Source organism: Cherax quadricarinatus, chromosome 38 (assembly GCF_038502225.1).
Source record: "Cherax quadricarinatus isolate ZL_2023a chromosome 38, ASM3850222v1, whole genome shotgun sequence".
Taxonomy (NCBI): Eukaryota; Metazoa; Arthropoda; class Malacostraca; order Decapoda; family Parastacidae; genus Cherax; species Cherax quadricarinatus.
In genome coordinates this window covers 30,386,722-30,411,997 of record NC_091329.1, presented here as the reverse complement: position 1 = coordinate 30,411,997, position 25,276 = coordinate 30,386,722, and the positions used below count along the sequence as shown (strand labels likewise).

At 44.4% G+C, this 25,276-nt stretch overlaps 1 protein-coding gene across 2 annotated transcripts in view; it reads right to left on the bottom strand.

Moving 5' to 3' along the window:
- The window catches only part of LOC128703337 (uncharacterized), a 241,381-nt gene that overhangs the window by 82,020 nt on the left and 134,085 nt on the right, over positions 1–25,276 (bottom strand). For both annotated transcript variants that reach the window (XM_053797965.2, XM_070092215.1), the window contains exon 3: positions 11,778–11,945. In XM_053797965.2, coding sequence (XP_053653940.2) covers positions 11,778–11,945 — 168 coding nt within the window. The remainder of the gene's footprint in view (positions 1–11,777; positions 11,946–25,276) is intronic.

Sequence of the window (25,276 nt, the reverse complement as noted above, 5' to 3'; positions counted from 1 at the left end):
ATTAAATAGATATATTTTCCTAATGGGGATTTTTGCCTAACCCTCTGTTAACCAACCCCTTGAAGTAACTCATACTGGTTTAGCGCTTTCTGTTTTTTTTACTGGGATAGCCCTGGGTGGTGATGTTTTGGGCTTGAGATGTGTGTAACTTTTACCTTTGCCCTTAGACCAGGCTCAAGCCCCCAGCTATCCCACATTTCTGCGTAACAATGATGTCATTGGGTACGGGAGTTATTTCTTTGGTAGCTTTAGGTAGAGGTTTTGATAAGGACCTGCCTCGCATGGGCCAGTAGGCCTTCTGCAGTGTTCCTACATTCTTATGTTCTTATGTTCTTATGTACTGCGTGGTGCTGGGTTGACATGTTTTGTGTGAAAGGTCCTTGTGATTAAAAAGGGAGTTATAGAAGTCACTGTCCACGTTGGTCTTCCAGTTTTTGCAAAGATATTTTTTCTGGCATGTATTTTCGTAGTATTTATAGTAATTTTGTAGGGAATTTATTTCCTCTTAGATGGCTTTTATATTTGTTTTTACATAATTTGTTTTCCATCACTTTTGTAATGGTATTAAGTTTCGTTGCTGATGCAACGTATGTTGTAAAAATCTTGCAGTTGTTGATGCTTTATAAGCTTATGTAATTTGTGTAATGCTCATTTTTGTTATAGAGTAATGTTTTAGGATAATTACCAGAATTTGTTCTTAAGTAAAATCTCATAACCGGTTGCATGTATATATAAAGTTACATAAATTAATGTTTGATCACTGCTCTGATCAGTAAGTGTGCGAATGATGTGGGTGTATTTATAGATGGGTTTTCATGGGGGGGTCCCCTCTCCAACAGTTTTGTGTGTATGAGTCAGATATTTTATCATTTTGTATAATGTGTGTCAGTGAATGGCGTGTATGTATTTTGCGTGTTTGTTACACTTTCCTATTTTGTATTGGGTTTTCAAACATTCACTTGTGATATGATTCTTAGTAATCTTGTCCAGATCCTGTATTGTGGTGTTATTTAATATTTTATACCACCTTGTAATTTATAATGTTTTAAATAAAATATAAAAATAAAAATTACGAATGAACAGTGTTGTGCTGTTACTGTGTACAGGGTTTATAGATGATTTTTAAACATGAGTTTATATCGCTTGTTTTCAATCACTTCGTGTAATGGTATAAAGTTTCGTTGCTGTTGCAGGAATGGAACAAGTAAAACTGTGTGTGCAAGTGTGAATGGTTTTGGGTATGGAGGTGTATGAGTGTAACTGTGGTGTGTGGTGTGTGAAAGTAATGTTCTTAAAGATAAGAAAGCTCCCTGTGTTTTGGTGTTATTATGAGGAAATCAAGATGAGATGTAAGGTAAAATGGTGTTCAGGGTTAATTTATCTTTATGGCTTAGTTCATAATATAACAGATGAACAATTTAGTGGTTATTTAAAAAAACTTTCATGGATAGTAAAATTTCTGTTTTTTTAGGAAAATATTATAATGTAAATACTTTTTGGGGTGGTGAGACACTCCATAGTCAAAATAGCAATGTAACATCAGAAGAACGTTAGTAACTGTTTGTATATATGCCAATCTGTTGGTGATACTAGTTTTTTTACTTTGGGGTGGAGGGGGGATAATTAATTAAGAAATTCTATGCCATTATCAATACTACCAATTTTATTGGTAATCGTCACAAGTGTTGGAAATATAAACTTAACATATTGTCTTATGTATGATTTTAAATAACATATAAATAAAAATTCTTCAGTGTTATGCGACACTTTGTTAAATATCTAATTTAGTATTGATAGCTCTGGTAGTCACGACATCATCGAGATTGGATACGGAACACCGGTGTGGAAAGATCGTAGGACAGAGTGTGTTGTGTTCGCTTGGAATATATATCTGTGTTAGTTTACGCACAGATTGGCAACGTTTCTAGTGGTCCTTGGACTGTGTTCAGTGTTTCAGGGCAGTGAGCCACGTGCGGGTGGCTAAGGGCCCTGACTGGGGCACTGAGCCTCACAGCTCTGCACCCAGTGTGAGCGGCTATGAGGTCACAGGCAGCGGCTCTGCTGCTGGCTCTGTCCCCACACCTACAGTCACCATGACAGACCCAGGAGAGCCGCCTAAACGTTCATTGGAATGCTGGGACGAGTTGGAGGATGATGTGGGGCAGGTGGGAGCCCCCACCAAGAAGGCCAAAGATGCAGTAGAAACTATTGTATCTGTCAATTTGCCACTAGATCCGACGGCAGCCTCTACCCAAGGAGACTTGCACCCCCAGATGGCCATAGCGATTGTTGAAGGAAGCCAGGAGGATGTACCTCCTCAACTGGCAAGGATAGAGCCATCCCAGGTCCCCACACCAGTTGTGCTGGCCTCCACAGTGGACGGGGACTGGCTGACTCCACGTGGACGGAGGAATTCCCGCTCAGCTCGGGCACAAGAAACCAGGGCCTTCAACAAATTCAAGGTTCTGGATTACAGGTTTGTAAGGTATCTGGAAGGTCTACCCCTCCTCAAGTTCCACTGTGAGTTCACTCTCAGGAACGAGGTTTTGGTCATTCCTTGGGACGAGGATTCTTACGATGAATTGAAGGGGCTGGTTGTGACCCATCCCAGAATGGTGGAACTGGTTGCTTCGGAGAAGGTGTACAAGGGGGTGCTCTTACACGTCCCTGTGCCCCTCCCACTGGACCCCATTTTGGAAGTGCCCAATATTGTCAAGGCGGAGCAACTCACTGCAAGTGAACAAGGTGCCCACCCGCCAGGTGCTGATCCACCACAAAGGTCCACTTCCCACGCACCTGGACCTTGGTGTCTGGGGAAGATTCAAGACCCGACCATACCTGTTGGGCAAAGTACAATGCTTCAACTGTCATGGGTTCAATCATATTGCAGCCACCTGCCAGCGAGAGAAGAAGTGTGGTGTGTGCAGCAAGGCACACGACTCGAAGGACTGCATTGCCATTCTCAAACAGCCAACCGGCAAAGCCCTTCGGTCGGAGCCCAAGTGTGCCAACTGCTCAAAGAGGCACCATGCCTGGAACTGGAGCTGTCCTGTGATGGTGCAGCACTGGCATCAGGTTCGTCATCGGAACGACCCGACAGCTCCGATGCCACCCAGCCTTGGAACCACCCAGCAACAGTCGGTATGGGCTCTGACCGTGGTTCCCCAGATAATGCAGGAGGGCAATACCAGCGAGTTCACAGCACTGGGCTCCCGGCAGTTGCATCAGGGGGCATGCACTGGCTTGCAGCAGCACGGTCAACTATGGGGTCAGATGGTAAGGTGGCCAAGAAGACAGAATCAATTGGAAAAACAGCCACAGGCCAGGCACACTGCCCAGCAGGTGAAAGCTGGGAACCAACATTCCTTGCCATACCGCCAGCAGGCCTCTTCCCAAGGGCAGGCCCCTACTGTGAGCTGCCAGAGTCAGGCAGAGGTTCCCCGCCAGGGGACCCAGAAGCCGATGGCCACTCAGGCCGGGCCCAGGGTGCACCCAGCTTATGCTGCTGCAGTATCAACAGCCACCCAGACATACCCAGTGACCCAGCACCGGCTCGATGGGTCGTCCAGCTCAATGCCTGCAGAGGTAATGGTCGAATCATTTCCCGATCGACTGAAGAAAACCATCGGGGTCATCTCAGCACTCCTCTGTCGCCTGCTGCCGTCGGCGGAGGACAGGGGCGCCTGCAGACAGCTCCTGTCATGGATGCTGGGCGTGGTCCTACTGGACAGGAAGGACTCAATGGAACTTCAAGCCATCATCCAGGAGTCCTTCCAGTCCATGATGAAGGAGGCCCCGGAGTTGCCAACAACGGACGACGAGTCCCAGGCAGAGATGGAATCAGAGGGCCACCTCTGCGGCCCTTGAAGATCCTCCAGTGGAACATTTGTGGGCTGCAGCAGAAAATTCACTTAGTGATTGAAGCTGCAGTTCAGGATGAGGTTGATGTCTTCCTGTTACAGGAGACTCTTACCAATTCGCCACATCAAATGCAGCCACGTATCCAGGGATTCTCGGCCTACCTTCAGCGCCTGGAAGGGACTGGCAGGGGCACGGCGATCTACGTCAGGACCACTATCCCTCATTCAATCTCCAATGACCCCCATCAACTGTGGGGAGGGCGTAGAGGTTCAGGCTGTCACCCTACACCTACCGGATGGACCTCTCGTGGTTTACAATATTTATACAAGCTCTTGGTACACCCTTGACATTTCAGAGGTGGCAGCACTCGCCCCACGGGAGGGTCTTGTTGTGGCTGGGGATGTCAATGGCCACCACCTAATACTTTCTTCTGTCTCTCCTACCAACGCAGCTTGGAGGCACCTTGTGGCTGTGCTGGAGGAGGTCCCTGAGATCGCCCTCCTCAATAATGGTGAGCCAACCCATCACTACGGTGGCCGCTTGGACGTCACACTCATCTCTAGGCGGTTGCTCTCGAGTGCGAGGTGGGAGGTCCACCCCCGTCTTACCAGTGATCACTTTGCAGTGGTCACCATGCTGATGGTCCAGCGGTGCCCGCTCCCCACACCTAACCCCAGATGGAATCTAAAAAAGGCCAACTGGCAGTGCTTCCAGGAGGTCATTGAGGCAGAGGATCATATAAACGTGACTGGTGGTTTTACAATGAGAACATCAGGGAGCAGAGCCACTGCATCAATGTTGTGCGCAAGATGCACAGGCATAATCCCACGGTTGAGTCTATGCGTCTGCTCAGGGAAGTGGTGTGGCATACATGCCATGTCTCACACAGAGTCCGGCAGGCTAAATGGTTCGAGTGGTATCTCATGAAGAGGCACCCTGTTCCTCTCTGTGAGCAGTGTCAAGTTCCAGTATCGATTAGCCACATTCTGTTAGACTGCCCTCTCTATCAACGAGCATGCAGAATTTACCTCCAACGTCGTCTTCGTTCTACTACTCTCTCTTTACCTTCCCTTCTTGCTGATGGACCCTCCTTTAATCCTGACTCTCTCATTGATTTCTTGACAACGACTGATTTACTCCACAAACTCTGATGATACTTTTCGCACTCCCCTCAGCCCTTTCTAGTTCAGTCTCTTGCTGCCCTTTACCCTTTCACCATCCACTGCCCCGCTGTTATCCATAACCTATTACTCATTCATCTCCCTTTTGCCACCTGATGCCCTCGCTTAATTCCTGCCCTGCAGCGCTGTATAGTCCTTGTGGCTTAGCGCTTCTTTTTTGATTATAATAATAATAATCGAGTGGTGTGCCTCCTTCAGCTACTCCTCCACCTTATTTTAGATTTGGACCAAGTTACGATTGGCCACTGGGCAGTGTCGCAGTGCGGCTCGCTTGCACCCAGACCCTGCAACAGAGGCAGAACGTCTGGTGGATCTTTTCACCTCCATAGCGGCCATGGCTCAACTACCTCCGGATCTCCAGGACCTCCAAGCCACCCTCCTTCCTAGAAGGATGATAGTGATCCAAGTGGCATGCCAGGCTAAGGACATCACGAATGAAGACTTCACCGACCAGGAGCTCCAGGCAGCCTTCACATCTCATCGGGACACTGCACCGGGGCACGAAGGTATCACGTATGGCATGATCACTCGGTCTGGCCATTCTGGACATTCAGCTGTCCTGGAGGTCGTCAACCAGACTTGGCGAGCTGGCAAACTCCCTGTCGTATGGAAGGAGGCTGACATCATACCGATTCCTAAACCTGGGGATCCTGGCAGTGCGAGACCCATCTCCCTCACCAGTTGCATCTCGAAGATGTCTGAAAGGATGGTGTTGGAGCGCCTGAGGTGGAAGCTTGGCCCTCCTCATAAACACCTCTATGGCTTCACCAGAGGAGTGGGCACTTTCGAAAGCCTTACCAATCTACTGGCCGGCATTGGGTCGGACGCCCAAGGCCACATTGTTGTCTTTCTTGACCTTGAGAATGCTTTTGAGCTAGCCAGTGCACCTGCCATCCTCTCACTCTTGGCCTGCAGGGGGGTTAAAGGCAGGCTGCTTTCATGGCTTCGTTCCTATCTCCACGACAGGCAGGCCTGGGTACGCTTCCAGGGGCATGCCTCTTCTCGCAAGACCCTGGACAATGGCATTCCACAGGGCGGGGTGCTTAGTCCCACCCTGTTCAATGTACTTACGCACCAGCTGGTGCACCTGCCTTTCTCCAGAGGCACATTCCTCCTCAGCTATGCCGATGACCTGGCACTTGTCGTACCTAGGAAGCGCCGGCTTTTGCAGCGTGCCCAGGAGGACCTCGATCTGCTGGCTTCCACTTGCCATCACTTGGGGCTCAAGATATCTGTGGCAAAATCCAAAGCCATGATCCTTCGCACTAGGGTACCCAGTCAGAGGATGCGGGTCCTGGGCATCGACCTGGAGTGGATTCACAGTTATAGGTACATTGACAGGCTCCTCACCTTCCAGAAACATGTGCACCACATTAAAGAGAGGGCTCTGCAGAGGGTCAGAACATTGAGTGCCATGGCCAACCCTAGGGTTGGGGTCAGCCTCGAGGTCATGAGGTTGTTCTATATCCAGGCAATACTCTCCCTCGTTGACTATGGGGCACTTGCTCTGGTTCACGCCAGACCCACAAACATCAAATCCCTCTGTGTCATCCAGAACACAGTTGTACAGGCCATGCTGGGGGCTCCTAGGTGGGCCAATGCAGTGGCTCTGAATCTTGAGGTGCAGCTACAGCCTATTGAAGACAGGATCCAACTGCTTGCTGCCAAGAGGATCACAAAGTACCTCCGACTCCCAGGGGCTGACAAACTGATGAGAGATTTATGGGTCCGCCAGGGACAGGTAATTCCACTGCATCCCGGCCGCCGATGGATGTGGTCGGTAGCAGATGTCACACGGAAGCTCCTGCCCATGACATCGCTCCAGGTGGGAGGCTGCAACAGACTGGCAGCGAATTACATGATGCCACCCCCTTGGGCACCAGAGCTGTTTGCGGTGCACTGGACAACCCTACCAGACAGCAAGAGGCATTGCACCCAGGACATTCTGCAACGACTTGCCTCGGCTAGCATTTTGGGTGTGGAAGGCCCAGGGTGTGTGCCATATTATGCCTATGGCTCCAGAGACCCAGTGGCAGGCCGCACAGCTGCTGGGATATTCCACAGCAATCTGACAGCAGGTTGGCGCCTCCCAGACCATTGCACCATCCTCCAGGCCGAACTCTTTGCCATCCAACAAGCTCTGCAGCATGTTCTTGCAGACCATCAGCATCCCCCCATCATCCACGTTGATTCCAAGGCAGCGATCCAAGCGCTTATGCACAGAGAGCCAAAGGACAACATACACTTAATCACATCCATCGGGGTGACCTGCAGACTCTCATGGCCCTGGGTCGCAGGGCTACCATCAACTGGATCCCAAGCCATGTGGGTATCCATGGCAATGATGCTGCAGATGAGGCTGCTAGGACTGCAACCCTCGAGGCACAGCCACGTGCTGCAATCTCCATCAGCCTCAGCCAGATTGCGCTGTGGGCTGCTGGTGCGGCCAGGCGCCCATGCCCTGACCATGGGGATTCACGGGGCCTCTGTTGGTATGTCAGGGCGACCCACAGGACGCCCCCTCCAAGTATTCGACACAGTCCAGAGAACTGAGGGTGCATATCCACCACCTACGCTTAGGGTATCCAACCACTGCGTGGATTGTTGAACGGGCATGAGAAGAGCTCTGTGCCCATTGTGACCGAATGGTTCCGAAGCCCTTGGTGCACTACCTCTTAGACTGCCCGGCTACAATGCCCCTTCGCTCTAGACACTTCCCAGTGACCTCAGTGGGGCAGGCCCGAGAGGATGCGGCAGCACATCTTGTGTACTTAGCTGTCAGGGACTTGGAAACCTTACTTCCAGTCATTGCACGTCATCTGCCCCCTTCCCCGCTGAAGTTGCTGCGAGGGCCTGCTTTGGGCCTCCATTGCACTGCACACCAGCCGCTGTTAGTGCACACTAACGTTTGGTACGTCATCTGGCCATAGAGCCGGTTAGGTACCCCCCCCCTTCCTGCTGAAGACCTGCCATGCAGGTGCAAGTAAAGATAAACGACACTTCCCTACTCGGGGAGCCAATGCTGGGTCACCAAAATGGAAAAGACCCAGTCTGGGATACCATACCAGCGAATCAAATAGAATAGAATGGAATAGCTCTTGTATAAATACCGTCATTATTATGTAATGTGTAATGTATGCCATAAGTGGCAATATTATGGTTAGGAAGCCTTGAGTGGAAGGCATTTGGGGGATGGTCAAGGTGGTGTTTAGTGGTGAATTGTATGTAACAGACAAATGTGATATAAGATGGTTGGGTTAGAAGGTTCATTGGACCTTGTGTATTATCATTCTGTGAGAGTTACGATACAAGGGAAATTTAGTCCAGGTATAAGGATGCATGTTTGCATGGTAATTATATTATTTGTGTATTGATGTTTTGTAATATTGTTTTGTCATAATGTTTTAAGTATTATAAAATATGTTCCTAAACATATATGATATAGGTCTAGCTATGTGATTATATAATATCTATTGTGATGGAGGAGATAGGGGTATATGATTTATTATAGCATGTCTTTTAGTGCATTTTTGTGGTAGGATGACATATGTGGGCCACAAAGCTCTTATCTGATGTTTACTTATGCATGATGAACAGCCTAGGTGGCTCGAAGTGTATATAGCGACTGTCGAAATGTTGCGCAATTCATATGGTGTACTGTGCTTATGAATTCTATTTTGGATACCTGTTTGTTAAGGGATGGTGGTTTTCTATTTATTTATTTTTTATGTTGTAATATTACGTTTTAAATAAAATATAAAAAAAATTACACAACCCAGGGCAACATAGGTTTAGAGCAGGTCGCTCCTGTCTGTCTCAGCTACTGGATCACTACGACAAGGTCCAAGATGCGCTAGAAGACAAAAAGAATGCAGATGTAATATATACAGACTTTGCAAAAGCCTTCGACAAGTGTGACCATGGCGTAATAGCTCACAAAGAGTAATTAGTGCAAGAAAGGTATAAAATACCGACACTATGCAAGTTTAGCCACATGTGCAACGTCTGGATATCTTTATTGTAGACGTTTCGCCATTCAGTGGCTTTATCAATACAGATTATAGGACATAATTAGAAGACAGGAGACCTATATACAAAATATGAGGTAATCAGTCCCTCAGACTTGGAGTTAGTGTTCACAGCATCGAAGTTAACGGTCTCGACGATGTTTACGCATCGGCGATTTTGCCAACTTTGAATCCTATTTTCGGCAAATTCCAGTGTAATAGTCGACAAAAATCATAATCATTTCGCTAGTTTCCATTTTTTCTATCGAATGAGTACAAGAAACCACCCATTTACCGATTTCAGCTATCCAATACAGTGGTCAGAATTTAGCAATTTTGCCAATTTCACACAAATTTCAAAAGATGCCAATTTCCAAATAAGGTCCAGAATAAACTAGACAGACATTCCTAGCACTAAAATATCATCTCCTCTGTTCATTAGTCACGTCCCCATGCCCCTCTTATATTCTTTTGCTTTCCACTTTAAATTTTTACTCTCGCAAAAAAGTAGAATATTGTGAAAGAATATTAGACTCACCAGTTGACGTGTATTGGATGCTTGGCATGACTTTTTTACTTTTGAATTTTGGTAAAAATCGAATATTTCTGCTACTTTGAGCTCAATTTCAAGGTACTTTTCTTTGTAAAACCAGTCAAAATCATCTCTATTTCTGTAATATGTCTTCCATTCTATACGATGAGACCAGGAAAGCTAGAATACAACAATAAATACCATACGAAAATACAGTACAAACTCGCTCTTTTAATCCAAAAACACGGACAAAGTTTTTTTTCTTCTCATTGTGCACTGTGTGCTGCAGGATTTTTTTATACTGTGCACACTGACCACATAGACCCATTCTTTCATATGTAGGCCTACCAGCTTTCTCTCACTAGATTTGAGGGCGCTAGAATTTAGGCGTACTAGTACGTCAAAAACCCTGGTGCGTAAGCCATACTAGTATGCCCAAAACCCTGAATGGGTTAAGTATGAACTTTGGCATGCTAGTGTCAGAAGCCAGACACAGGTATGGTAGGAGTGTGGACAGTGGTGTCAGAGTGCACCTTCCATCTCACATTGGTTTTCAGATGCGTGATAGAACTGATGAAATGGCTAAGTTATATGCTTTCAAAGAGGAAGTAGATTACAATCATAGCTTGTCAGTCAGCAGTTTGAGAACAATAATACAAAAAGAACATCAATTGAACATTATTAACTTAAGACTGAGATTGATTGACACCAGTCAGTCCATCATCATTCTATCATGAAGGAGGAGCCAGATGTATATGGTGCATCTAACAAAATAAGCAAACTCTTGGATGTCACTACCACCCGGCTCCGGCTGGGCGATAGGGACATCCAGACGAAGTATTAAGGTTGCCAGATGGACTATTATCACACATTGTGTCATTTTGTACTGGAATTCGAAAAAATTAATGAATTCGGAGACAACTCGCTCAGAAATGTTAGATATGTCAAAGTATTTTATCCACAAACCATACAATGGGTGGGGTTTGAACTTGCAGACAGAGAGTCTCAAAACTCCAGACGGTCTGGAGTTTTGAGACTCTCTGATTGCGGGTCCTAACCCCACCCGTGGTACGTTTGCAATCGTTGCATTACGATTTCGTGAATCATTTTATCCACAGTTATATATTACAAACCGTTCTGGAAAAATTCCTTGATTTTGCTCATTGCAATTGTGATCAGGTGTTGACATGTGAATAATCCATTACCTTTGTAACTTGTTCAGCTATCATAACTTTGGGGCCGAGTCCCTGGACCTATTATGTACCTCTGTAATCTCTTTGTCTACCGCCCACAGGATGGGTATGGGGTGCGCAATAAAGATATTAAACTAACTTCAGCAACTTTGGTTATGGGGTTGAAGATCCAGCTTATTGAATAATCTATCCTAGTGTTTACAAGATTTTTAAGAATTATTCTATATTGACAAAGTTGTTTCTGATTAACTAAACGTACTGTGTTTATATCCTGACCGAAAGATGGATCAGTAATTTAATGATGAAGTCGCTGAGAAGAAGTAAACTGAAATTTGTATAGTGTGATTTACCAGGAACAAAACTTAACAATATTTTGAACATAAAATAGGAAACCTGAGTCTATTCACTAAATTTCACATTCTTCCAATGCTTAATTAGGGAACAAACTTTTATGAACCTATGAAGCTTCGCTGTCGATGGTTTCAGAAGTAACAGGGACCATACTAATATTCTAGGAGGGAATTTAACAGTAGAAATTGCACAGGCAATTGTTCTAAAAATTTTGCCCTAATTACCATACACTAACTAGTCTGATAAAGACTTCACGAGCTGTGAGCAAAAAAAAAATAAGATGGTAGAGGTTCTGCTTCGTGGATGCCTCATTCTCAAGCCAATTATTTACATGAAAACTTTTTGAATTAGCTATAAATTGGACCTTTGCAACTCCAAAATATTAGTATACTAATAATTATATCCATATACAACTAGTTATTTACTCTTAATTATAATAAAATATGTACTGATGTTTGTCTGAATATCGTAATTAACAAAGTCCCTGAGTAGTTTATCAGTTTATATTGTTTTGTTTCATGAAGGGAATGACTGTAAATAATGATTCTGCATTCATCAATAATGTAGAAAAGAAAAGTAATATGAACCTGCTTCATTGTTAAGCAAAATAACACGTCTAGTACTGCATTATCACTGGAAGTTTTATACTTACTTATATAAGTGCACCAGAACATGAGAAAAATCTTCAGCGGTCAACAGAGTATCAGTATTTATGGTAACTTGAGATCCACTTTGAAAGTGTTTGTTCTTGTTCTTTGCTATCATCATGTCCACCCTGAAGTTGCCTGGGTGAAGCCAAGTTACCCCGTCATTATCACACCTGGGAAAAAACAATGATTTTTATATTTTATAATATTAAAATAACAATACCAGGAGAACATTCAGATATTATTACAATTACCACAGTCATTACTTGGAAAATTTGAATTTTCATTACTCCTGAGATACTGACAAATGTTAAATCCTCTTTCATCAGTCGTTAGCAATTTGTACTTAGAATATTTTGAAGCAAGATTGCTTAACAGAATTTTTCCTGATAGAGCAAAATGGTCGAGATATGTGGACGATGTTCCATGAGTAATGTCCAAGAATGTAGATACAAATCACTGCCTTTTTTAATTAAATAGTCTAGCTACTTCCATGAAGTTCAATGACCAGTTTGAACGAGAAAACGCATTAGTTTGTTTGGAATTTTTAAATTATTAAGTGGAACCAAAAACTTAAATTCAAAATATACAGAAAATAAAAAAATAACTGCTCTTATGTTCACTATTATTTTTCATATAATGACAGGGTTAAATTTATGTATTCTTATACATGTTGTTGAGAATTCTGTGCATTTGTAGCCCAGACTTCAGTGTTGAAAATTTTATAAAGATTTATGAAATTGTATATTATCCAAAATACCCGAAAAAAAGGAATTGACAAATCTTTTAAAATTGCCAGAAAAAATATTTAACAAAAAAAAAAATAGACGAAGAAATATACTCAAAAGGAAACAAGAAAACATTCTTGATATACTCTCTGCTTAATAATTTTAAAATAAAAGTTGTATTTAAAAATCTTGATACAATAAAATAAAATTTGACTCGAAATTCTCCCAAGAATGCTGACGTCTGTATTTATATGGTTCCCTGTAAAATTTGCTATAAAATTTATTATGTTCAAACTGGAAAAAGCCTTGAACTAAGATTACAAGAACATAAATATAAATAGCATTAGAACTGGGCATGAATCTAATGTTCTGTTTATTCTTGTAAGAGATATTAAGCATGCAATTTATTTCTCAAAGGCTGAGAACTTTGTATAAAGCAGCTCCATGGCTGGAAGAGTATAACTGTATCAAGTTCCATGAAAAAATAGCACTAATTTCAATATGAATATTAGTTCAGGGTAACATAAATTTTATTTGTTCATAATAAATATACTCTGTAAGGAATTTAACTATGCATGACATGTCATTCATAAAAAAAAAATTACTTAACAAGTAACCTCACCAAATTTTCACTACAGTCCCACGCTACGTGGGTTGGGTCAGAAATTATCACTACACTCCCACGCTACGTGGGTTGGGTCAGAAATTATCACTACACTCCCACGCTACGTGGGTTGGGTCAGAAATTATCACTACACTCCCACGCTACGTGGGCTGAGTCAAAAAAATTTCTGGAACTGACTTAATCTTTGATTTAAATATAGAAATTACATTAGCAATTTTCCACATCTCTGGCACAACACCAGTTTTGATAGATGCATTAAACAAGGTCGTTAGTGGCAGGTTCCCAGGTGCATTATTTAAGTAAATTTGAAAGCAGTTCGTCAGGACCAGAGGATTTATTTTGTTTTAGTTTATCTACTTGTTTGATAACCATGTCCCTCGTGACAGTTTTCTTCAGCACTTGAATAATTATTAATTACACTAATATCATTTACACAGGGTTTGACAAGGTTAAGGATCCCTAACTTTATTGACAAGCTATTTACAGGTTAAGGATTCCTAACTTTATTGGCAAGCTAAGAGCTGTTACCTACATCAGCTCATTTGAAAGCATTTTTATTATGAGACATACAAGTAGGGAACAGGATGAAGTTGGAGCCATCTGTGGGCCAGCATTTTCATTTGATCAACTGACTTTATCTCGTTGACATCATTATGCTGTACAAATGTGTTCCATACTCGAGTCATCCTGGGTATGTATGATCTCAGATGGAGTGATGTTCTGGAGAAGGGTACAGCCAGAGTGAAGTTGCTGCTTTCTGCCCGTCTTGTGGCATAAAAGCTTGTTTCACGCTGTCCTCGAAGTGGATCCAAGTGTGGTATTTTGACAATATTGGCCTTGTACATAACAGTAAGGCCACCCACATCCCTCCTATGTTGAAGGCTCTGCTGAAATGACAGATCTATCCAGGATGGGTCCAGGCGAGAGATGAGACGTCTTGCTCTGTTCTCTACTCTGTCAAGCAGTCGCAGATGAGAGGGGGGGCAGGCAAACCAAGAAAGTGGAGCATACTCAAGGTGTGAGCGTACTTGTGCCTCGTACAGGATCTTGCAACCCCTACTGTCAAGCAGATGCGAGATACGGCGAAGTGCTGTAAGCTTCCTGGCTGCCTTGTTTGCAAGATTTACAACATGGTTCTTCATGGTTAGTTTGGAGTCAAATTTCACCCCAAGGATATCAACTTCTTCTCCAGGTGCCAACACCCTCCCATTCATCCTTACTACTGCCCCAGCATTACCATCATGGTGCCAAGAGACGATCATCATTTGCGTTTTCTCAGGTGTAATGTTACTTGCCATCTATTTCCCCAAGCTGATACAGCTCTCAGCTGGTGATTGATGTAGCTTAGAGCAGCTGGCATTTCTTCTCTTGGATAAGTGAATGTCAGTGTACAGTCGTCTGCATATGCATGTGATTCTGGGATGAGATGAAGAAGGTCGTTGAAGTAGACATTCCATAACAATGGACCCAGCACGCTTCCTTGTGGAACACTTGCCCCAATAGGATGTCTTGCTGATTCTGTTCCATTGAGAACTACACTTAGAGATGTACCATGAAGGTAATCACTGAGGAGACATAGCGTAGAGTCTTCAATTCCCAGTGCTTGAAGTTTTGCTAAGAGGCCCTGGTGCCACACCCGGTCGAAAGTGCCAGCAATGTCCAGTGCTACCACACAGCTGACTTTGGATTCTTCGAGTGACTGGTGCCACTTAGTGGAGAGGTTTAACAACAGATCAGCAGCAGAGTAACTTTTCCTGAAGCCATGTTGACGATCATAAAGTAGTGAGTGGTAGTCAAAAAACTCTGTTATTTGTCTTGAGATTATTGTCTCAAGGATCTTATCAGTGATTGACAGGAGTGACACTGGTCTGTAGTTGCTGATTTCTGCTCTGCTCTTCTTTTTGTGAACAGGGACTACATTTGCCTCTTTCCATAGAGAGGGCCATTTACACTGTACTAGGCAGTGCTGAAAGATGCGAGTTAGAGGTGCTGCTAGCTGGTCTGCACATCTCAGCAATCTTGGGCTCAACTTGTCTGGGCCCAAAGCCTTTTCGTGGTCAAGCGATTTAAGGAGGAAATGCACCTCCTCCTGCCTTAATGTCACCACTGACAGTTTTGACACAGTTCTTGTAGCTAGCCAAGGAGGGTCCCTTGATGGATCAGGAACTTGCATTTTGGTAGGAAAGTGTTCAGCAAAGAGGTCCGCCTTCTCTTGACTACTAGCAGAGGTGATCCCATCCTGTCGATTTAGAGGTGGAATGAGTTCATCAGGCAGATACCCTTGTCTGTCCTTGACCAGGGACCACCAGGTTTTTGAGCCTACCCTACCTGATGCTAGCTTTATTTTAGTGTCCACCTCCCATTTAGCAATGGCCCACTTTTGAACGTCACCCATATGTCTACAGGCTTGCCTGTGCAAGTTCCTGTTATAAGTGGTAGGATGTCTCTTATACCTTCGCCATGCTTTGTACTTAGCGGTAGCAGCTCTCAAAAGCGAAAGCCAAACCAAGGCTGATCTGTAGGCTTCGTCACATATTGCGGTGAGGAATGTGTTCTTGTTGTAGAATTAGGATGTGTCCAGTGAAGGCTTTCACTTGGTTGTCAACATCCCCTTGGAGAAGAGCATTCCAATCGGTGGTGGCGAGCTCAGAGCAAAAGGCTGGTCAATTACCTCTTTCCCACAGCCAGGTTGCGCGTGTGGACTCCTCACCTCGTTCTGTTGGGATCTTAAGTGTCATAAAAACAGCCTTGTGGTCAGACGATCCAACAAAGCCGATGGGTTGACAAGTGACTATGCCTTCTGCCAGATCACTCACTACTGGGTCAAGGGAGGAGCCAGAGATGTGAGTAGGGAAATCAACAAAGTTTCTCATGTCAAATACTGCAAGAAGGTCATCAAAGTCCCTGTTTAAGGTGTTGGTTGAGGTCACCAACAATTATGATATGTTGACAGTTGTGTTGTAGCAGAAGGGAGTCAATATTTTCCATTAGGAAGTTGATGGGGTCTGCATGTTGCCACTGAGGTCTGCACATTGTACATGCTAGTACAGAGGTACTAGTGTTTATGCAGAGCTTGAAGAACATCATTTGAAGATGAGTAGGGCCCCCTCTCTCCCTCTTCTCCCCTGTCTCTCCCCCTGTCTCTCCTCTCTCTTTGCCCTCTCTCTCTCCCTTCTCCTCTCTCTCTCTCTCTCTCTCTCTCTCTCTCTCTCTCTCTCTCTCTCTCTCTCTCTCTCTTTCTATCTCTCTCTCTCTCTCTCTCTCTCTCTCTCTCTCTCTCTTTCTATCTCTCTCTCTCCCCTTTACCCTTCTCCCTCTCCCCCCTCTCTCTCTACTTCTAACTTTCCCTTCTCTCTCTTTCCCTCTCTCCCTTTCTCTCGCTCTCTCTCTCTCTCCCCTTAAAGCTTCTCACTATCCCCATCTTTCTCTCCTTCTACCTTTCCCTTCTCTCTCTCTCTCTCTCACTCTTTTCTCTTTCTAAAAAAAAGAATGGTGGGGACTCGCAGGAACCAAGGATCAGATGAGACTGGTTCTGGTAGGGAGGAGTGGATGGAGGAGCAGTGGAAAAGGATGGAACAAGAATGGGAGAGAAAATTACGAGAGCTTTTTGAAAAAAAAGGAGACAGAGCTTTCTATGAAATTGGAAAAGAGGTTGGAGGAGAAGAAGAATTTGGAGGCACAAGTCGAAACTGCAGTAGCCATAATAAGGGCCCTAGAAGATGAGGTAAGCATACTGAAGCAAGTTACAGGAGCATTTGCCAGAGAAGACACAGCATATGAAGCTGAGAGGCCGGACAGGAAGGAGACATGAATTATGCTAAGGTCATATTGGCATGCCAAGAAGGGCCAAGGAGTGAAAGGGTAGAACAGCTGGGTGCAGACGGAGAGGGTGATAGGTCAAATGCAGAGGCACAACCATGCTACCAAGAGCTACTGAAAAAAAACAAGGGAGAAAATGACCACGTACAGACAGGAACCAAAGTCACAGGGGAAAAGGCAATAGGAGGAGGAAAGGGAAAAATCAATGTTTACTCATTGGTTTCAGGAGAGAGAGGAAAGGACACACACTAAAAGACGGCAAGCAGAAAGAAGAGAGATTGAGATCATCACAGAAATAGGTGAAGAAGACATGGACGAGATTGTAAATTTTCAGAGAATAGCTGATTTTCAGAACAGAAACGGTGCAGAACAGGATCCTCCAAGAGAAACCACAGCTGAAGTACTAGGCAGAGTACAAGAGGGTGTTCCTAGACACAGACAGAACACAAACAGAACGACAGCAGCTGAGGGAGAGGACAAAAAAGCAAAAGGAGCTAGGAAGGGAGACAAGGAAGGAACCAGCAGAGGTCAATCAGAGCAGGTCAGAGCAGCAAGGGCAAGCACACACAGAACCATCCCCAGAACCCTAAAACCTAACACATGATCCCAACACAAACTACAATCCATACTCACACCTTCCACCCAACGCCCAGTTATAGAATCCCACAGTATGCTACCAGGTCTCCCACCCTCACAGGCCCCCCAAACCACAGTGTTGGAGAGAAAACTGAAGGTATGGTACACAAATGCTGATGGAATAACAAATAAGTGGGAGGAGTGGCATGAAAGAGTCAAAGAGGCATCACAGAAACCAAGCTTACAGGTATGATAACAGATGCCATCTCTCCAATGGGATACCAGATCCTGAGGAAAGACAGAGGGAACAGGGTGGGGGAAGGACTGGCACTGCTGATCAAAAACCGATAGAATTTTGATGAGCTGGAGAGAGGAGAGAGCAGAGAAGCAAGCAATTTCATAGCAGGAACGCTTCAGTCTGTAGGTCCCTAAGTGGTAATTGCAGCGATGTATAACCCTCCACAGAACAGCAGGAGGCCAAGGCAAGAGTATGATGAGAGCAATAGAGAGATGGATGACACACTGGCTGCAGTGGCCAGAAGGGCTCGCACATGCAGGGCAAAGCTCCTGATCATGGGTGACTTTAACCACAAGGAAATCGATTGGGAGAACTTGGAGCCACATGGGGGCCAAGATACATGGAGTGCTAAGATGATGGAGGTGGTACTGGAAAACTTCATGTACCAACATGTAAGGGACACTACATGAAAGAGAGGAGAGGATTAACCAGCGAGACTGGACCTAGTATTCACCCCCCAATGAAAAGCAGGGGTGTCACTAGCACGTTAAGAGACCATACAATAAGTGTCAGGGGCCCGAGACTGCTCAACTGCCTCCCAGCACACATAAGGGGGATTACCAACAGACCCCTGGCAGTCTTCAAGCTGGCACTGGACAAGCACCTAAAGTCAGTTCCGGATCAGCCGGGCTGTGGCTCGTACGTTGGTTTGCGTGCAGCCAGCAGCAACAGCCTGGTTGATCAGGCTCTGATCCACCAGGAGGCCTGTTCTCAGACCGGACCGGAACTCTCTCCAGGTAAACTCCAGGTGAGTAGTGCAGATATTGAGGACATCACATATGAAAGACCCCTTGGGGCCAGCGATCATGTGGTTTTAAGCTTCAAATACACAGTAGACCTACAACTGGAGGGGGAAGCAGGAACGCCAGAATGAATGAAGCCAAACTACAAGAAAGGGGACTATATGGGAATGAGGAACTTCCTGAACGGGGTTCATTGGGAGAGAGAACTGACAGGGAAGCCAGTTAATGAGATTATGGAATATGTAATAACAAAGTGTAAGGAGGCTTAGGAGAGGTTTGTACCCAAGGGTAACAGGAATAATGAAAAAGCCAGGATGAGCCCATGGTTCACCTAAATGCGCAGGGAGGCAAAAACCAAGTGTGCTAGAGAATGGAAGAAGTATAGAAGGCAAATGACCCAGGAGAATAAGGAGAACAGCCGTAGATCCAGAAATGAACATGCATAGATAAGAAAGGAGGCTCAATGACAATATGAAAACGACATAGAAGCGAAAGCCAAATCTGACCCAAAGCTGTTGTACAGCCACATCAGGAGGAAAACAACAGGCAAGGACCAGGTAATCAGGCTAAGGAAGGAAGGAGGAGAGACAACAAGAAATGACCATGAAGTATGTGAAGAACTCAACAAGAGATTCAAAGAAGTGTTCACAGAGGAGACAGAAGGGGTTCCAGAAAGACAGAAGGGTGGTGTACACCACCAAGTGGTGGACACAGTACACACAATGGAAGGAGAAGTGAGGAGGCTTCTGAGTGACCTAGATACCTCAAAGGCAATGGGGCCAGATAGCATCTCTCCATGGGTCTTGAGAGAGGGAGCAGACGTACTATGTGTACCTCTAACAACAATATTCAATACATCTATCGAAACAGGGAGATTGCCTGAGGCATGGAAGACAGCAAATGTAATCCCAATCTTTGAAAAAGGAGACAGACATGAAGCACTAAACTACACACCAGTTTCACTGACATGTATAGTATGCAAAGTCATGGACAAGCTTATAAGGAGAAGAGTGGTGGAACACCTAGAAAGGAATGATTTCATCAACAGCAGCCAACATGGTTTCAAGGATGGGAAATCCTGTGTCACAAACATACTGGAGTTCTATAACAGGGTGACGGCAGTAAGACACGAGAGAGAGGGGTGGGTGGATTGCATTTTCTTGGACTGCAAGAAGGCGTTTGACAAAGTTCAACACAAGAGATTAGTGCAAAAACTGAAGGACCAAGCAGGGATAACAGGGAAGGCATTATAATGGATCAGGGTCAGTCCTAGGACCAGTGCTGTTTCTGGTATTTGTGAACGACATGACAGAAGGAATAGACTCCGAAGTGTCCCTGTTTGCAGATGACGTGAAATTGAAAACCAGGCAGAACTACAAAGGGAACTTTACAGGCTGCAGACCTGGTCCAACAATTGGCTACTGGAGTTCAACCCTAACAAGTGCAAAGTCATGAAGATTGGGGAAGAGCAAAGAAGACAGCAGACGGAGTACAGTCTAGGGGGCCAGAGACTACAAACCTCATTCAAGGAAAAAGATCTTGTGGGTGAGTATAACACCAGGCACATCTGTAGCACACATCAACCAAATAACTGCTGCAGCATATGGGTGCCTAGCAAACCTCAGAACAGCATTCCAACATCTTAATAAGGAATCGTTCAGGACCCTGTACACCGTGTACGTTAGGCCCATATTGGAGTATGCGACACCAGTTTCGAACCCACAGCTAGCCAAGCACGTAAAGAAACTAGAGGAAGTGCAAAGGTTTGCAACAAGGCTAGTCCCAGAACTTAGGGGTATGTCCTACGAGGAGAGGTTAAGGGAAATCGACCTGACGACACTGGAGGACTGGAGAGATTGGGGGGATATGATAACGACATTCAAAATACTGAGAGGAATTGACAAGGTGGACAAAGACAGGATGTTCCAGAGATGGGATGGAGCAACAAGGGGACACAGTTGGAAGTTGAAGACAGAGATGAATCACAGGGATGTTAGGAAGTATTTCTTCAGTCACAGAGTAGACAGAAAGTAGAATAGTTCGGGAAGTGATGTAATGGAGGCAGGATCCAAACATAGCTTTAAGCAGAGGTATGATTAAGCTCACGGTTCAGGGAAAGTGACCTAGTAGCGACCAGTGAAGAGGCGGGGCTAGGAGCTAGGACTTGCAACCTCAACTAGATGAGTACACACACACACACTTTACCACTAACAACTATCTTCAACATATTTATCGAAACAGTGCGACTGCCGGAATTATGGAAAACAGTAAATGTAGTCCCATTTTTTAAAAAAGGAGAGACACGAAACATTAAACTACAGACCAGTGTCACTTGTAAGTATAGTTTGCAAGGTTATAGAGAAAATTATCAGGAAAAGAGTGGTGGAACACCTAGAAAGGAATGAGCTTATCAGCGACAGCCAGTACGGTTTCAGGGATGGAAAATCCTGCGTCACAAACCTACTGGAGTTCTGTGATAGGGTGATGGCAGTAAGACAAGAGAGAGAGGGGTGGATAGATTTAATTTTCTTGGTCTGTAAAAAGGAATTTCACACAGTTCCACACAAGAGATTAGTGCAAAACTGGAAGACCAGGCAGGGAAAACAAGAAGGCACTACAATGGATCAGGGAATACCTGTAAGGACGAGAACAGAGAGTCATGGTATGGGGCGAGGTGTCCCTGTTTGCAGATAATGTGAAATTGATGCTTTTAACCAATTCAATCGGACGAGGACCAGGCGGAACTACAGATGGATCTAGACAGACTGCAACTGGCTCCTGGAGTTCAACCCCACCAAGCGCAAAGTCATAAAGATTGGGAAGGGCAAAAAAGACCACAGATGGAATACAATCTAGGGGGCCAGAGTCTACAAACCTCACTCAAGGAAAAGGATCTTGGAGTGAGTATATCGCAGAGCACATCACCAGAGGCACACATCAATCAAATAACTGATGGAACATACGGGCGCCTGGGAAACCTAAGAACAGCATTTTGACATCTAAATAAGGAGTCATCCATGACCCTGTACACTGTGTACGTTAGGCCCATATTGAAACATGCAGTGCCAGTTTGGAACCCACACCAAACCAAGCACGTGAGGAAACTAGAGAAAGTGCAAAGGTTTGCAACAAGGATAGTTCCAGAGCCTAGGGGAATGTCCTAATAAGAAAGGTTGAAGGAAATCGGCCTGACGACACTGGAGGACATTAAGGTTAGAGGAGACATGATAACGACATTTAAAATACTGCGAGGAATTGACAAGGTGAACAAAGACAGAATGTTCCAGAGATGGGACACAGAAACAAGGGGTCAGAATTAGAAGTTGAAGAATCGTATGAGTCAAAGGGATGTTAGGAAGTATTTCTTCTATAAATAACAAAAAAAGGCACAATACCGTGACTGGAACGATACACAAGCATCTTCTGTTATAGGGCTGTCAAGCAGTGGAATTGCCAAAAAAGTGACGTAGTGGAGGCGGGAACCATACATAGTTTTAAGATGAGGTTTGATAAAGCTCATGGAGCTGGGAGAGAGAGGACCTAGTAGAGAGAGGCAGGCCCAGGAGAAAAGACTCAACCCCGACAACTACAAATATATGAGTACACACATACACACACACACGAACGCACACATTGACACACATGCATGAAACAGTATCGTTACATAGTGCTCCCAGTATTTAGTGTTCTAGCGGCTGTCCTAAATTATTATTAGCGGTCATCTTTTTTGATTTGATTGATTCAGTGAACATACCTACAAGAGTGTAGCAGCTTTCTAGAGTGTGAATAATGTGATAAGATCAAGAATTTTACAATTTAAATTTGAATGAATGTGTTTCTGGAAGGTGTGTGAGGGAGGGTAGCAATTAGCTGGTCAGGCTGCTGGCGGCAGTGTTGACACAAAATCAAACACATTTAATGGGTCAAGGTTCTGATCTTAAATAAAAATAAATGCAAATATCTGGTCGGTTATAGTAGCAGTGCAGTGATAAGGTCATAAACAAGTGATACAGTAAATAATGAAAGAAAGCAAAATTTAGTCAAAGCCTCAGCAACTGTTGTGACTACAGTTAATCCGATTTATTACGACCATAACACTTAAGAAAAATGAGTGAAGACCAAATTATTAAAAAAAAAATGTGAATGAATGATAAAAGCTGTGGAGGGAGTTACAAACTGAAGTAGTTATAGAAGCCATCACCATTAGCCTCCATTTGTGCAGACGACTTCACTTGCCTACGTGTGGTTAATTTTGGTTGATGGCTAAATTTAGGGAGGCATGACCCCTCGCCGCGCGGAGTAAAAAAAAAAAATTGAAAAATTACGAAAATTGAGTTATTCTTACCAAAACATAGCTGAACTTTCTGGCTACACTCTGGAATAATTATCATCTTTATACGATGTTTCTAAAAGGAATTACAGTCATTTATAACATGCATGGTGAGAGCGCCTTGCGTAGCAAGCGCTAACGCCGCATTTATTTTTTTCCCTGCGTTTGTTATCGTTTTCTTATATTTTTATGGCTAATATAATACAAATTCACAATCTGAGATCATAGCAGAGTGGGCGGAGCTAATATAGTCCAGGAACCAATCAGGAACCTACGCTGGGAATAGTGCTGAGATGGCCGACACTCACCAGCTAACAAAATATTCCATACTCACTCTAATATAAATTATAAGGCTTATTTACCTATCACAATTGATCTAATATGACATAAGGCGATATAATAATAGCATAGAAACATTAAAAGTACACCAGAAAAAATAATATATAGCATAATATGATGCCAATGAGGCAAAAAAATCTTGGGGTGAATCCCATCAAGGTAAAAGACCCATTCTCTCATAACTACAATGAGAGAAAACGGAGATTTATAATGGATAACTATAATAAACACTCGTAGGTCGCGGAAAAAGTGTAAAGAAAGCGAAATTTTCTGTGAAAAAAAAAATTCCCCGGGCATCTGGGGTGCCGCGCGCTGCGGCCTGTATCTCGGAAGTAAGTTATTTACCCATTTAGGGTCAATCCATCCTTATTTATGAATGAATTGGCTTGATTTTCACAACAAACATAGAAGAATGATTGCTTTACAAATAACAATGGACCTTTCTGAAGTATCCCAAATATTTTTGGATTTGTGTGGGCAACAAGACCGACATCTTCCAAAATGTCAAAAAAGTTATAAAACTTAATTTTTTTTAGCATGAAGATAAGGTTTATTTTAGAATTGGTACATTATTTTTGATGGAATTAGAAGTGTTCTATCAGCAGCAAGTGTCAAAAACACTTTTCCAAGTACCACTGAGTACAGGCTCACTGCTAAATGTAATCGTAGCATATTTCATGGCAGATAGTCAGCAAAGTGAGTACAATTAGATGAGTACACAGACAGACACACACTCATACACACACACACACACACACACACACACACACACACACACACACACACACACACACACACACACACACACACACACACACACACACACACACACACACAACGAGTCATGGTACGTGAAGAGGTATCACAGTGGGCGCCTGTTACGAGCGGGGTCCCACAGTTCTAGGACCAGTGCTATTTTTGATATATGTGAACGACATGATGGAAGGAATAGACTCTGAAGTGTCCCTGTTCGCAGATGACGTGAAGTTGATGAGAAGAATTAAATCGGACGAGGATGAGGCAGGACTGCAAAGAGACCTGGACAGGCTGGACATGTGGTCCAGCAACTGGCTTCTCGAATTCAATCCAGCCAAATGCAAAGTCATGAAGATTGGGGAGGGGCAAAGAAGACCGCAGACAGAGTATAGGCTAGGTGGACAAAGACTACAGACCTCACTCAGGGAGAAAGACCTTGGGGTGACCATAACACCGAGCACATCACCGGAGGCACACATCAACCAAATAACAGCTGCAGCATACGGGCGCCTGGCAAACCTGAGAATAGCATTCCGATACCTTAATAAGGAATCGTTCAAGACACTGTACACTGTGTATGTTAGGCCCATACTGGAGTATGCAGCACCAGTCTGGAACCCACACCTGGTCAAGCACGTCAAGAAGTTAGAGAAAGTACAAAGGTTTGCAAGAAGGATAGTCCCAGAGCTCAAGGGAATGTCGTACGAGGAAAGGTTAAGGGAAATCGGACTGACGACACTGGAGGACAGAAGGGTCAGGGGAGACATGATAACGACTTACAAGATACTGCGGGGAATAGACAAGGTGGACAGAGATAGGATGTTCCAGAGAGGGGACATAGGGACAAGGGGTCACAACTGGAAGCTGAAGACTCAGACGAGTCACAGGGACGTTAGGAAGTATTTCTTCAGTCATAGAGTTGTCAGCAAGTGGAATAGCCTAGCAAATGAAGTAGTGGAGGTAGGAACCATACATAGTTTTAAGAAGAGGTATGACAAAGCTCAGGAAGCAGAGAGAGGATCCAGTAGCGATCAGTGAAGAGGCGTTGCCAGGAGCTGAGTCTCGACCCCTGCAACCACAATTAGGTGAGTACAATTAGGTGAGTACACACACACACACACACACACACACACACGCACGCACGCACATACACACACCGATCCCTCTGTTTCCACCCCCCGCACCACAATTACAGTATTAGAACAGAAGTTGAAGGTTTGGTACACAAATGCAGATGGATTAACGAATAAACATGAGGAATGGCAAGAAAGAATCAATGAGAAGTCCCCA